Here is a 14,650-nt window from a genome sequence, read left to right as displayed (position 1 = left end):
AGGCGGATTCTTTACCAACTGAACTATGAGGGAAGCCACAGTGAGCCTTAGCCTGAGACTACATTGGGTCTTTGTTTCTATATAATGGTATTCCTTTTCATAAAGACCAGTAGTTAATGAAATGTGCGTGGGTTTTCATTTTTTCAAACATTTCTCATTGAACTCTCTACAGATCAAAAAATATTGCCCAGCTAAGGTGCTACCTAATATTGGGTGCTAAAGATAGACTCCTACAGTGAAACAGGTGCTGAATAAAAGTCTCAAGGGTCTTGGGAGACCTGCCTATCAGTTCCATACCTGGGAAGAAATCTGTGACCGAGGCAGGCAACAAGCTAACAGAAATTCATATCCCCAGAACATTCTGATCAGAAGGAATTTCAAACCAGAAATGCTCATTTTAAAAGTAAGGAAATAGCTCCCAAGTAAACTAGTAAATGAAATAATATCACTGTTTATGATCATGGATCTGCCTTCCAGTCAGTGAGGCAGAAATTTAAAAATCCACACTATGTCAGGGATGACTGCATTTTGAGGAGGGGGAAAAAAAAAAACATGCAGTTTCTGAGAACACCTTGGATAAAGTGGTTAAGAGAAATGTCCCTGAGGAGGTGACGCTGAAGTGGATCTGAAGGATGGAGCCAAGCAAAGGCTCAAACACAGGGCAAGCTTGGTGTGTTCCAGAAAAAGCAAGGCCATACTGGAGCAGAAGAGTAAGAAGAAACAAGATGGGGCTTCCCTTGTGGCTCAGCTGGTAAAGAATCTGCCCGAAAAACCTGGGTTCAATCCCTGGGTTGGGAAGATCCCCTGGAGAAGGGAAAGGCTACCCACTCTAGTATTCTGGCTTGGAGAATTCCATGGACTGTATAGTCCATGGGATTGCAAAGAGTCAGACAGGACTGAGCGACTTTCACTTTCTGAAATGCAAAGAAATCTTAACCTACGAGAAGAAACGACGACGTGGAAGAGGGAAGGGGGAGTGGCGGGTGCTGTAGGACTTTGAAGGTGAGAAAAGGATGTGGTCTTAACTCAGGACAGCCCTGGAAGTTCTGGGCAGAGAAGAGACATGATCTAACTTCAGTTTGAAAAGGGTCCCTTTGGCAGCTCTACTGAGAACGGGAACCAGAGCAAACGGAGGTGATTTATGAGGTGACAACAATGGTCCAGGAGACAGGCAACGGTGGCTCAATGTCCAGCAGGTGCCAATAACAGTGGTGGGAAGAGGCTGGGTATTTTGAAGATGTGCTGTGCTTAGTTGCTTAGTCGTGTCCGACTCTTTGCGACCCCATGGACTGTAGCCTGCCAGGCTCCTCTGTCCATAGGGATTCTCCAGGCAAGAAGACTGGAGTGGGTTGCCATGCCTCCTCCAGGGGATCTTCCCAACTCAGGAATCGAACCAAGGTCTCCCGCATTGCAAGCAGATTCTTTACAGTCTGAGCCACTGACAGAAGCTATAGAATTTGGGGGTGGGTTGAATGTGGCATGTAAGAGAAACAGGGTAGTCATAGAAGGGGCGAAAGAGGATGAGATGGTTGGATGGTATCACTGACTCAGTGAACATGAGTCTGAGCAAACTGGGAGATAGTGAAGGACAGACACAGTCCATGGAGTCAAAAAGAATTGGACACAACTGAGCGATTGAACAACAACAATAGATAAAGTTCAGAAAAGCTGTACACAATTATTAACTTTAATAGAACTATAAGCATTTGGAAAATATGATAGCCACGTTCCTGTGCCCCATTCAACCTCCATTTATGACTAATCCATGCCAAGAATGCCCTCTGCTTCCTCTTACACCCTTCCCTCCATTTCCTAGAAGCCTGCCTCACTGTGATCTGAGACAAAGCTCAATTCAGTTCATCCAACAAGTATCCATGTGCTGGGTCTGGAGGTGAGAGAAACCAAACCAGTTGTCAGCTATGGTTCTGCTCCTTGGGGAACTTCCAGGTTGAATGTGGGGGCAGACATATAAATTTCATTCTAATTCAATATATTTGGGGTTAGAGAGGTTTGATTGCACAGAGATCAACAAGGGGAGGTTTTGTCCCAATTTACTCCAAGGCTAAAGATTCATTAACAGAAACCCATAAGAGGGTGGGAGAAGGCTTCCTGGAGGTGACATCTGACAGCAACAAGGGGGCAACCTGCCTTTAAATAGAGCTCTAAGACGTGGGTGTGCCTTTGTTAATGGTAGTGGAGTGACACTAGGGCATGGATTCATGCTTGCTGCTGGGGACAAAATGCAACTGTTCAATCAGAAAGCCTGAGCACTTTGCCTTGTGAAGTCCCCCCTTTAACTTTCAGGGCCACTTCATGTGTTCATTTCAACTGGGAACATTAATATCAATGATACTGAGCAGTTGTTATGCATCAGGTCTTGTGCAAAGAGTTTTACATGTTATCTTCCTGATCTTCCTAAACACTACATTTCACAGGTGAGAAAACTGAGATTCAGGGGAAGGGATCTGCTGAGAGTCAGCTGGCACTAAGCAACAGAGTAAGAATTTGAAACCCGGTCAGGTTCACTAACAAAAGGCCATGAATGCCTTTTCCCCTAAATAACACATGCTGTCATTATAGCTGTCTACCCCACCCCTCCCCACCCACCATAGACTTTAAATTCCTCCAAAGCAGAGGCCATGTTAATTCATCTTCTAAAACCCTCAACCTTCATCCCCTGGACCCACCCAGAACACTGGCACCCAGCTCGGAGTAGCCCAGACTGGGCAGCCTGCAAAAGCGTACCGAATGAATGAATGAACAAATGAATGAATGAAGAACAAATAAATGAGTAGATGAATTCCAGTCTTACTAGTCAAACAGGTTGCCTCTCACCCCAGGGTGAAATTTCCCCACTGCCCTGTAGGAAACAGACCAAATCTAAGTAATTTTCCAGGAGAAACATCAACAACCTCAGATATGAAGATGATACCACTCTAATGGCAGAAAGTTAAGAAGAGCTAAAGAGCCTTTATGATGGCAGTGAAAGAGTGAAGTGGAAGCAGTGACAGATTTTATTTTCTTGGGCTCCAAAATCACTGTGGATGGTGACTGCAGTTATGAAATTAAAAGATGCTTGCTCCTTGAAAGGAAAGCCAAGACAAACCTAGACAGCGTATTAAAAAGCAGAGCACTCACTTTGCGACAAAGGTCCATATAGTCAAAGCTGTGGTTTTTCCAGTAGTCATGTATGGATGTGAGAGTTGGACCATAAAGACGGCTGAACACCAAAGAATTGATGCTTTTGAATTGTTGTGCTAGAGAAGAGTCTTGAGAGTCCCTTGGACAGCAAGATCAAACCAGTCAATCCTAAAGGAAATCAACACTGAATATTCATTGGAAGGACTGATGCTGAAGCTGAAGCTACAATATTTGGCCACCTGATGCGAAGAGCCGACTCACTGGAAAAGGCCCTGATGCTGGGAAAGGTTGAGGGTAGGAGGAAAAGGGGATGTCAGAGGATGAGATGGTTGGATAGCATCACCGATTCAGTGAACATGAGTGAGCAAACTCGGGGAGATAGTGAAGGACAGGGAAGAGTACCGTAACTGCACTTCATGGGGTCGCAAAGAGTCGGATAAGACTTTGTGACTGAACTACAACAAAGTAATTTTCAGCGCGCAAGAGAGAGACAGGCTCATTGCAGGGCGGGACTCCGGCTCCTCGGGGCGGGGACTCGGTTCCTCAGGGCGGGCGGGGGCTGAGTGGGCGGTACCAAAGCGCTCCTCGAGGCGTGGGGTGGGGAGGCTGGGCCCGCGCGGGATGGTAGGGGCGGAGCCAGGGCTCCCCCGCCGCCGCTCTATTGACCACGCCCGCCGCCACCCGGCAGTAGTTGTGAAGGTCAGCCCCGCCTCTTCCTCTTTCCCTCCGAGAAGGCAGCGGAGGCAGACTATACAGCCATGGTGAGTGTGGGGAATCGGCCGCCATCCGCGTACTGTGGAGCTTAGGGGCCGGGATGGAGAGCGTGTAGCGAGAGCTGAGAACCCATCTGCCAGCCTGACCTGTGGGACGCGTTGCGAAGTGGCCTAGCGCCACCTCAGTCTTCCCCCCACCTCAGGCCTGGGCCCCGAGAGGTACGCGCGCCCTCCCGGGGCCTCCGTCTGTCCGTCTGCGGAATGGGAGTAGGGGACCAACCTCGCAGCAGGACTGGGCGAGGGCGCGTCTCCTGGGGTCTGGGTTGCCCTGCCCGAGGCGGGTAGTGCTGGGTCTCCAGAGCGCTCTTGGCCCAGGGCAAGGCGCTCGGCCTCGAGGGGCGGGCTGCGACGCAGGTGGAGGGGAGGTGTTTGACCCAGACCTTCCCTGTCGAGCAGGCCAAGATTAAGGCTCGAGACCTTCGCGGCAAGAAGAAGGAGGAGCTGCTGAAACAGCTGGAGGACCTGAAGGTGGAGCTGTCCCAGCTGCGCGTGGCTAAAGTGACAGGCGGCGCGGCTTCCAAACTCTCCAAGATGTAAGTGAACTGGCGGCCAGAGTACGGGGACACACGTAGGGGACTTTCGAAGTGGGCTTAAGGAGTTGGCCGTTTAACTGCCCTTTCCATGGCTCCGTGGGTCAGAACGTGGCGCCGTTTCTATTCAGCCTCTTTAGGTGCCTCTTTCTCACGCCGAGGCGTGTGGTGACCCGTTGCTTTTGACCTGTGGTCCTTTTTCCTGATGTAACGGCTTGACTGTCTAGAGGAAGAATTAAGTGCCCCCGACGTCCCGTTTTAATGCCTCCTTTGAGTGACTAATTGACCCCATTCCTCTGTCTCCCACCAGCACTTGATGTTTTTCCTCAGCCTCTTTCACTTGGTTGAGGCATCCCTTGCACCCCTTATTTTAGTTGTAGTGTAACTTACTGGTGTACGGGGGGCAAGAATCAAAACTTGAGAAAGGAACATAAGTTCGGAGTTAGTCAGCTGGGGCATAAATTCCACTTCTGCCACACTGTACCTGATGTGCAGGTTGGCACACCACCCATGTTTTTCCCCTTTCCTATAAAATGGGCCCCCAGTAATTTTCTTATGGTGGTGCATGCTGAATCAAAATGATGTTTAAAGCCATTTACTGATCAGCCCTCATTCAGCATGAGGACGTGTTTCACTTATCCCCAGCTTTTTCTTGTTTTCAGCCTTGTCCCCTCCCAGTGGCCCAGCTTGAGGAATCAGGTCCTCCAGTGAGCTTATTCAGATCCACATTGCTTAGGTCTTTTTTGTAGCCCTTAGGATATATGGCCAGGGATGAAAGGTCTTTCCTGGCTGACCTTCACTTCCCCTCATTAAGCCTCACTGAACACTTCACAGCTCTTCAAAAACACTGTTTGTGCCAGCTGCTTCATGTCCCCTTTCCTAGGATGCTCATGTATTGTTTCTCTTGCCTCCAGAACACCCTCCTGGGCTGGGTTAGGCACCTCCTGGGTCAATGTGGGTGAGCTGATGGGCAGTGCCCCTGCCCTGTGACATCTTGGTCAGGCCCTGAAATAGATACCTTGGGGAGTGCTGTGTGTCTTACACATCTTCATTGATTGTCTCTTGTTTTGTAGCCGAGTGGTTCGTAAATCCATCGCCCGTGTACTGACCGTCATTAACCAGACTCAAAAAGAGAACCTCAGGAAATTCTATAAGGTTAGTGGAGAAGGGATAACGGTGCTGGGCTACAGGGAGCAAAATTCCAGCTCTCCCTAGGCCCGAAGGGTGGTATGGTGAGCTCCCACTGGGGTGCTTGGGACTGGGCTTTCTAGAGCCTTCTAGCATATGACATGCAGACAGCATGTGGCTGCAGTTGTCAAGGAATCAAAGGTGTCGGAGTCTGGATAGAGTTGGATTTTGAATAAAACCTCACCAGCTGGGTGAGTTTGGGGAGTCTATGAGGATTGACTGTTGAAATGTTTTACTTGTCTTGGTGTGTCAGTCACCACCAAGTATCTGGCATTCTCATTTTTCAAATGAGGACCTCAAGACTTGGGTTAAGTTGCCTGGCATCACTGACATGCAGTAAATGGAGTGATTGGGCTTAGATTCTAACCCATAGGGTGGGGGTGGATTGAGTGATTCCAGGAGATTGCCACAGGTGCCTGTCCCTCACAGCCTAGAGTTTTTAACAACTGTTTTCTGGGGCTTGTGCCTAAAACTAGTATTAAACTATGAAGCTGAACCAGTGAGAGATTTTATAGAATGCGTCCGCACACATGGCTTCCCTGATAGCTCAGTAAAGAATCTGCCTGCAATGCAGGAGACCCTGGTTCAATTCCTGGGTCCAGAAGATCACTAGAGAAGGGACAGGCTACCCACTCCAGCATTCTGACCTGGAGAATTACATGAACTGTATAGTCCATGGGGTCGCAAAGAGTCGACACAACTGAGCAACTTTCACTTTCATTTCATGCACACATTTGGTTTACTACAAGGAAATGACTTGTTTGTGGAGGAGGGGCCCTCTGTCTCAAAGAGAGGATCCTGAGCAAGCAGAGCTAAAGATTTGGTTGAAGCTGCTGCCCTCAGGTGGGATTTCTTGGAGAAAGCCACATCCCTGCCTTTAAGGCCTTTCGGCTGATTAAAGCAGGCCCACCCAGATTACTCTATAATCTCTTAAAGATTACTGATTAGGGGGCTTTGACTGCAAAATGGCTTCACATCAACACCCAATTAGTGTTTGAATGACTGGAGGGTTTGACATGTCAAAGTTGCCACTGTGTGCTGCGCTTGTTGCCATCCCTGGACATATGTACGTTTGTGTCGCTGGGGGGGGGGGGGGGGGCGTCTGTGAATTGGGTCTGGAACGTTTATCAGGCTCTGAGGGAACCGTGTAGAGGTATGGCCTGGAAGAACTGCCTCCATGACCATCCAGTGAGTACACTCCATCATACAAGCCAGGCAGGGCTCCAGGAGGTAGAGATGAGGTCTCTGTATCAGCACTTTTTGATAAATTAACCTCTGGTCCCCTGTGCCTGTTACATGGTTATAAGCACTTACATGGTTATAGGGACTGGAAATTGTAAACAGCGTGTGTGGCTATGGCTACTTTCTTGGACAAGGAGAGCTCTAGGTGCTTAGCAGATTGAAAGCAGGAAGCCCTGACCTGTATCAGCGGTATGAGGGGTGTGGATGGGCAGACTTTCAGGTTTCCCCCAGAGCTTGCCCTCATCTCCTGTGTAGCTTTTTCCCTGCAGTTTTCTGCCCCAAGGCTGTTCATGTCCTGAACCCCACACCCACCTGCCCTGTGCCTACCCCTCCAGGCTGTTGGCAGTTCCCGACCTGAGCTGTCACTGTGCAGGGCTTTCATGCCCACTCTGGTTTCTCGCTTTTGAGGCTGTTGTCAGTTGTGAGGTGAAGCCTTCCTCAGTCTCTTTCCTCCTCCACACCAGCGCACCACTTGTTTTCTGGTGGGCTGGGACCTCCTTGAGCAGGGAGCAGGTCTCATTTGTGGCTAAGCCAGCACACAGGACAGCGCTTCAAATGAAAGAGGCCCCAAGGGGCCTTGGCAGAACAAAGGGGGACCATCAGAGCTGGCTTCACCTAAACTGACAGGGGAGGAAGTGGAGTGAGAGCAGAGATGGAGAGATGATCCATCTCCTGTTAAAGGCCCGAGAACAGGAGCCGAGGTAGGAACTTTGCCCCTCATAGCAGGATGGCCTTGGCCATGCCAGATCTTCTCCTTAGATGCATATGTTCAGTGTTACTGTCACCACAGGCACCTGGCAGACATCTCCCCGACACACACTTCCCTCAAGTCACTTCCTGGCACCTCATTTCCAACCTCCGGGGTGCCTTAGGTATTGCAGTGCTCCCAAACCCTAGTCCTCAGGTTCCCCTTGCTTCCCCTCACCCAGGGCAAGAAGTACAAGCCCCTGGATCTGCGGCCCAAGAAAACACGTGCCATGCGCCGCCGACTCAACAAGCATGAAGAGAACCTGAAGACCAAGAAGCAGCAGCGGAAGGAGCGGCTGTACCCCCTCCGGAAGTACGCAGTCAAGGCTTGAGCATCCAGCTGTCAATAAAACAGACAGACCACTGGCTGGCATTGCTTTGTGTTTATAGGGGCTTCAGTTGTTGGGGAAGTGGCTATGGTTACCAGGTGCCCGATGGATTCCAGCAGGCTTGCTGCCCTGGCCATAGAGATCTGTTGGGTGCTCTATTATGGTTACTTTGGGCCTGTGCCCCCTGGGCATGGAGAGGCAGGGGTGGAAGGTGTGAGAGCTGTAGATGGTGATGTTCGGTTTGAGCAAGTCAAGGTGATCTGTGGTGGACTTGACATTTTGTCTAATCAACAGCTCCAGACACTAAGAGTTTCCCGTCTGGCATAAAGGCACAGGCATGGGCCACGTTCAGAACCCCCTGCCAAAAGCATAATATTGGGCTCTGGGGGTGCAGGCCTCCCCAGCAGACCTTCCACTGCACCCTTGTTTGCTTCGGCCACGGACCTTACCTTCAGAGTCTCGGTGCACTTTCCTGTATTGCAGTCCCAGACTTTGACCTGGAAATAAAAAGGTGACAGGTAGGGAAGTCTTACAGGCTGGTGTCTTTGACAAAATTTTGTTGTCTGTGAGGTGTGTTTAACAAGGGCTGCATAATAACAGACATTTGGTGCAGTATATTCTTTGCCCTGAAATTGAGTCAGAAATGTCAGCAGCGCTGATATTTGGGCCAGTGCAGACATGAGTGCCAGGCATTAGGTACAGAAGTGGTTGGTATCTGGGTTCTACCCCTGGTAGCTTACTGAGGGCAGATAGGGAACTGGGCATTTCTGGACCTGCTGAGGGCTCTGGGAGGGAAGGTGTGAGGTGGGAGTTGGCAGGAAGGAAGGCCTGGAGGGGTTACCATGTGGGAGTAGCCAGCACTGGCCAACTGCTGCCCATCGGGGGAGAAAGCAATGCTCTTCACCCAGGTGATGTGGCCCTTGAGCTGGATGAGCAGGCTTCGGGTTGAGGGCTTCCAGATGTGAATGGTCTTGTCCCAGGAGCCAGATGCCTGGACAGCAGACAGCTCTAAGCATATAGGTTTGGGGACTGCATCCTCTGCCCACCAAGTGGCCCATGACCCTCAGAATTGCAGTTGGCAGCCACCCCAGAACTCAGGCAGCCTAGCTCACCAGTAGGCCAGATGGTGAGTAGCACAGGCAGCTGATGTTCCCTCTGTGACCCTCCAGCTCCTGGTGGAAGATCCCAGGGGTCCCTGCCCGGAGGTCCCACATGCGGATGGTAGAATCCCAGGAGCCAGTGGCCTGCAGACAGCTGCCCTGAGTGTGGAGCCTGCTTCCTCAGCTGGCCACGCCCACAGGAAGCAGGCACCATTGCACCTGCAAAATCCCCATTTTATAGAGGGGACAGACTCAGAAGAGCTAAGTCAAGGTGTGGGATTTTAACCACTCTGGCCCAAGTGGGGAAATGGAAATGGGGGTGGGCTCCCAGTTGCCTCATCTTGTTGGGGTCGGGGCAGAGACGGCTCACCAGGCAGTCTGAGCTGGGTGCGAAGTCACTGCTCTGGACAGAATCTCGGTGTCCCACAAAGTGACGCAGCACCTGGCCTGACTGGAGGAGAGAACCCTAAGCTTTGGAGAGCTCCACCTCGGATGGGTCAGACCCCGGGCCCTCTGTGTGAGCCTGCCTGGGTAGTGTCATGCTGCGTAGGGGTTGGAGGGGCTTCCAAGGCCTTGACAGAAGAGGGAGCACTTCATGGCAGAGGAGTTGGGGTACAAGGGTGGGTGGGAGGGGACCTGGGGAGGTGGCTGCAGCTAGATGCAAGGAAGTGGAACACCAGGTGTGCGCACGGGCAGTGGCGGAGATGGAACAACCTTTCCTGGTTGGGAGAGGGTGACCGTGTGGAGGGCCTCTCGGGATCCCAGGCCTCTGGCTGCCCCTCCACATACCTGCACCTCCCAAAGCATCACCCTCTTGTCCCAGCCACCTGAGGCCAGCTGCTTGGAGTCATGGCTGAAGCTGACGGTCTCCACACTCCGCTGGTGACCTGTAGACACCCGCCAAGTGTCGAGGAGAGGCGAGGTGGCACAGGACACGGCAAGGTCTGAACAGGAACCCAGGCCTGGCTGCTTGGCTCCCACTCTTCCCCCCCAGCCCACTTACCCTTCAGGACCTGCAGACACTTGGCATCTGCGGCATCCCACAGGCGGATGGTGCGGTCACAGGAGGTGCTGGCAAAGAGGCGGCCATCAGGGGAGAAGCGGCAGAACCTCACGGGGCCTGGGGCGGGTGGCCATGGTCAAGCAATGGGGAGCTACCCTCCACCTCCAGCCCTTGCAGTCTAAACCCCTGCTGATTTCTTCAGTTGCATTGCCTGTCTCCCTTCTCACTCCCTTCTAACCCTTATCCTCCAACCAGCTGGAAAATTCCTGGGCTTCCATGCCTTTGGTCTGAAATGGCAAACTTGGTTTGCCCATCTGGAAGATGAATAAATCAAATAAAACACCTCCTTTCAGCCCAGCCTAGGTTCTACATTATCCTCTTTGACTCCCCAGCCCCTGGACTTTGCCTAGTATAACATGAACCAATTTGCCCTATAATTATCAGATTTCCCTTGTCTTTTTAATTATAATTTACTGAGTTCTTACTGGGAGCCAGGCGCTTTGCTTGCATTAATGTCATTCTATAGGATAGCAACTATTATCCCCATTCTAAAGAAACGAGGCACAGAGAAAGTGACAAGACTTGATTTCAATCACAGTCAAAAAAGTGGGTAAAGAGATGAATATAAAGGACGTTGTGCCAAGTGAAGTCAGTCAGCAAAAGAAATATTGAAAGATTCCACTTACACCAGGTATTTAGTTAAACTGGAGACAGAAGGCAGAACAGGGGTTGCCAGGGGCTGAGGAAGGGAGAAATGAGTTCAAGGGGTACAGAGTTGCAGTTCTGCAAAATGAGAGTTCTGGAGACCAGCTGCACAACAAAGTAAACAACGCCATTGAACTGTACATTTAAAAATGACTGAAACTGGCTGACTTTATTTTTGGGGCTCCAAAATCACTGCAGATGGTGACTGCAGCCATGAAATTAAAAGATGCTTACTCCTTGGAAGGAAAGTTATGACCAACCTAGACAGCATATTAAAAAGCAGAGACATTACTTTGCCAAGTCAAGGCTATGGTTTTTCCAGTGGTCATGTGTGGATGTGAGAGTTGGACTGTGAAGAAAGCTGAGCGCAGAAGAATTGATGCTTTTGAACGGTGGTGTTGGAGAAGACTCTTGAGAGTCCCTTGGACTGCAAGGAGATCGAACCAGTCCATCCTAAAGGAGATCAGTCCTGGGTATTCATTGGATGGACTGATGTTGAAGCTGAAACTCCAATACTTTGGCCACCTGATGCGAAGAGCCGACTCACTGGAAAAGACCCTGATGCTGGGAAAGATTGAGGGCAGGAGCAGAAGGGGACGACAGAGGATGAGATGGTTGGATGGCATCACCGACTCAATGGACATGGGTTTGGGTGGACTCCGAGAGTTAGTGATGGACAGGGAGGCCTGGCGTGCTGTGATTCATGGGGTCACAAAGAGTCGGACACGACTGAGCAACTGAACTGAATGTGGTATTACCGAGTTTTAAGTGGTAGGATTTGAGTCCAGGTCTGTCAAGAGTCAGGCTCAGGACCCAAGGGACCAGGTCCCATCTCCTTGCCCTCTTACCCCAGCCCTACCGGTGCTATCTTGCTGGAATGCCCAGCTCAAATGCTGGTAGACTCTGTGGAATGCAGAACAGGTCAATGGGCCTCAGTCTCCCCATCTGGGCTGAAGAGCCTCACCTTTGTGGCCACGCAGTCTCCACAGTAGCCTCCCGCTCTGGGTCTCCCAGCCATATACACAGCCGTCCTCAGAGGCCGTGAGCAGCCTCTGGCCATCGGGAGAGAAGGCTGAAGAGTTGACCTGGAAAAAAAGTAAAAAAGGCCTATCCTGGGGCAAGAAATACTTTTTGCTCATGCCTAACTCCAGACTCCGGAGCCAGCCCTAAACACTGTCCCAAGAGCCTGGGGTTAGAGCTTGGACTTAAGGCCTCTCAACAACCAGAACCCAGGAACCACTCTGCAGTAGAGTCAAGAGCTTGGAGCCTTCTCTGCTGTCTTGTAAAACCAGAGCCTGAGGCTCAGAGCTAGCCTTCTTTAGAAGCCAAGATCCCGTTTTAGAACTGCAGTCCAGAACTAGCTTAAAATCTGCTCTATGCCCTGAGTTCCCTCTTTTTTTTTTTTTTTTTTTCTTTTACCCTCCTCCCTCCTCCCTCCCCTACCCTCCCTCTGGGTCGTCCCCTCTTAAGCCAGAGTCCAGAGAACACTGGAATCAGCCAGGAGTTTGAACCCTCTCTGGAACCACAGTTTAGAATTCTAGACCCCATTCTGCACCTGGAGCTCAGGGAATACTCGAGCTCCCGAACCACGCAGAACCAGAAACTACTCGAAAGTCAAGAAGCCCAAAGTCTGTCTGGGGAAAGGTCGACAGAACCTCACCTCCCCGCGGTGCCGGCCGAAGAATTTCACTCTCCCCACGGCCAGCTTCCCTCGGGGCCTGCTGTTCATGGGCCTGCGGCCGCCCGCCCTGGCGGGCTCCCTCCTAGGCGGGCGCTGGGTCCGGCTTGCGGACCTGACTTAGGACAAGGTGGAGGGGAAGGGGGAAACTGTGTACAAGCGGTCTCCATGGCAATCGGGGAGGGGCGCGCAGCCGCTTTGGGGTCTCTGGGAAGCCATGAGAAGGGAGTCTGGGAGACTGTTCTCAGCCCGGGGGGAAGTGGGACAGCAGCAGGCTGGACCGCGGATGGCTCCAAGAAGGAACTTCCCTGCCCTAACCGCTGGCAGTCGGACCTTGGGCAGCTCTGGCCGCGGAGGGGGATGGCGCGTGGCGGCCGCTAGAGGGCACGCCAGCACCACATCCCGCGTCAGCCTCTGCGGCTGCACCGAACCCAGGCACAGTGCTAAGGGCACATAAGCCTCTTGGAGAGGATCCTGTTTCCCCATCTGCCTAATGGGGAGTCCCATCCCTGCCCCTCAGGGATCCAGCATGACACAAGATAGGTGCCCATGAGGGCCCACCCTGGACCAAAGACCCTTTTCGTCCAGGAGTGGCCAGTACCGGGGCTGACTGAAATGCCCCCATGGAACCTCTGGAAACGATATGATATGATATTTAGATCTTCATCTCGGCCCTCCGGGATCTCTGGCTCTCCACGAGCCAGAGGCAGTATGCAAAGCACAGGACATTAAAAAGTGAAGTCTCTGATAACATTCCCAGCAGCACGAAGTGTTCCATCTGAGGACGTGGAGGGAGGCCCCAGGAGTTGTCAAGATCCTTGTTGGATAGCTCAGCTGAAACCAGAAAGAACAGGACTTGGTTTCAATGTGCATTTTTCAGATGAGGAAACTGAGGCTCCAGGAGGTGGGGGGACTTGCTCAAGGTCACTCAGCCAATAGGAAAGGAATTGGGACCTCATCCATGTCTCTCTGACCCTGAGGCCTATATTAGGACCACCTGCCATGAACTCCAGGGGCCTCACAGCAGATGAAGCATCTGACTCCTGGTACATCTGGGAAACTGGCCCTGGGGGGACAAACTTGGTCCAGTCATCCAGCATTTCCATGGCAGAGCTGGGGGCAGAACCCAGCCCTCTCCCCACGGTTGGACAGGGGAGGGACTAAGATACCCCACTCTCCCACTTTCCAATGTATTCCAGGCTCCCTGAGGGTGAGGCTGGGGCAGCTGGGCTTTGAGAGTTTCAAACTCAAGTGAAGTGTTCCCAGTGGTGATTCACACCCCTCCCCCCAGACCTCTTTGCCAGAAATTCTTCTCACGGAGATCTGCTGTTCTCCTGCTCTATTTTAGGTCCTAGACAGTCAGGCGGACAAGGGGGCAACAATGGTGGCTTTGAGGCTACCCCACCCCCACTCTAACTCCCAAAGGACCCAGGTCAGTGAATTGGCTCCCCAGGGATCCATCTGGGCCCATAGGGCCACCTCTGCCCCAGCCCCGCCCCAGCTCCAGACTTGGGTCCTGAACACGGCTCCCCCATCACTGACTCCCCGGACCCTCTCCTCCCTGTCTCTGCTTAGGCACCCTGCAGCCCATGCTGCAGCCACCTAGTTGCTCCTGCTTTACCTGAAGTGCCCAGAGCCACAAGTTCCTGAGCTCAGCCCGTCACTCCCAGAGCTCTCTGGATAGACCTTGTCCACCAGGCCCCACAACCATTCAGCCTGTAGCAGTGTGGCTGGGGTTAAAACATTTCTGCTTAACCCAGGAGTCTGTGGTTGGAATCACCCACAGTGAATTCCAGGGCCCTTGGACCAAGCATCGTGTTCACCTCTCCTGCTTCATTCTGCCCCTGTTCCCTGGCCCCCTGCCACATCTAACTCCCTGAACTTATCCACAAGGGGCCCTTCTCCTTCTCTGCATCCCACCCTAGGCCTGTGCACACGGGGTTTCCCACCCTCTTGGCCTGATGCTTACCTTGGGATCATTGCTTCCCCTGGATGGACATCCTTTGCCCAGCTCCCAGATTAAGTCAGAGCTCCTGCCCCAAAGATGGGGCACTAAAGCCATGATTCTGGGTTAAATCCAGGTTCTGCCAGCTACTAGCTCTGCAACCTTGAGTAAGCTAACTGGTCACTTGGTGCCTTGGTTTCCTCATCTGTAAAATGGGAGTGCTGACAGTGGTTGCCTTGTCGGGAGTTGGTGACACGGTACCTGTTAAG

At 51.9% G+C, this 14,650-nt stretch overlaps 2 protein-coding genes across 2 annotated transcripts; one reads left to right on the top strand and one right to left on the bottom strand.

Annotated features, from left to right (window-relative positions):
- Positions 1–3,767: 3,767 nt before the first annotated feature.
- RPL35 (ribosomal protein L35) lies at positions 3,768–7,994 on the top strand. The gene is made up of 4 exons (XM_019970825.2): positions 3,768–3,902; positions 4,311–4,447; positions 5,518–5,599; positions 7,804–7,994. Exons 1-4 carry the CDS (start codon positions 3,900–3,902, stop codon positions 7,951–7,953), a joined length of 372 nt encoding a protein of 123 aa, XP_019826384.1. The 5' UTR covers positions 3,768–3,899; the 3' UTR covers positions 7,954–7,994.
- On the bottom strand, positions 7,990–12,771 carry WDR38 (WD repeat domain 38). Its single transcript, XM_019970823.2, has 8 exons — positions 12,419–12,771; positions 11,723–11,843; positions 10,054–10,170; positions 9,840–9,937; positions 9,421–9,501; positions 9,063–9,194; positions 8,792–8,941; positions 7,990–8,447 (listed from the first exon to the last, which is right to left on the bottom strand). The coding sequence occupies exons 1-8, from the start codon at positions 12,485–12,487 to the stop codon at positions 8,238–8,240; spliced, it is 978 nt and encodes a 325-aa protein (XP_019826382.2). The 5' UTR covers positions 12,488–12,771; the 3' UTR covers positions 7,990–8,237.
- Positions 12,772–14,650: the final 1,879 nt, after the last annotated feature.

The sequence above is a fragment of the Bos indicus genome, chromosome 11 (genome assembly GCF_029378745.1).
Source record: "Bos indicus isolate NIAB-ARS_2022 breed Sahiwal x Tharparkar chromosome 11, NIAB-ARS_B.indTharparkar_mat_pri_1.0, whole genome shotgun sequence".
In the NCBI taxonomy this organism is placed as follows: domain Eukaryota; kingdom Metazoa; phylum Chordata; class Mammalia; order Artiodactyla; family Bovidae; genus Bos; species Bos indicus.
This window is presented reverse-complemented; position numbering and strand designations above follow the sequence as displayed.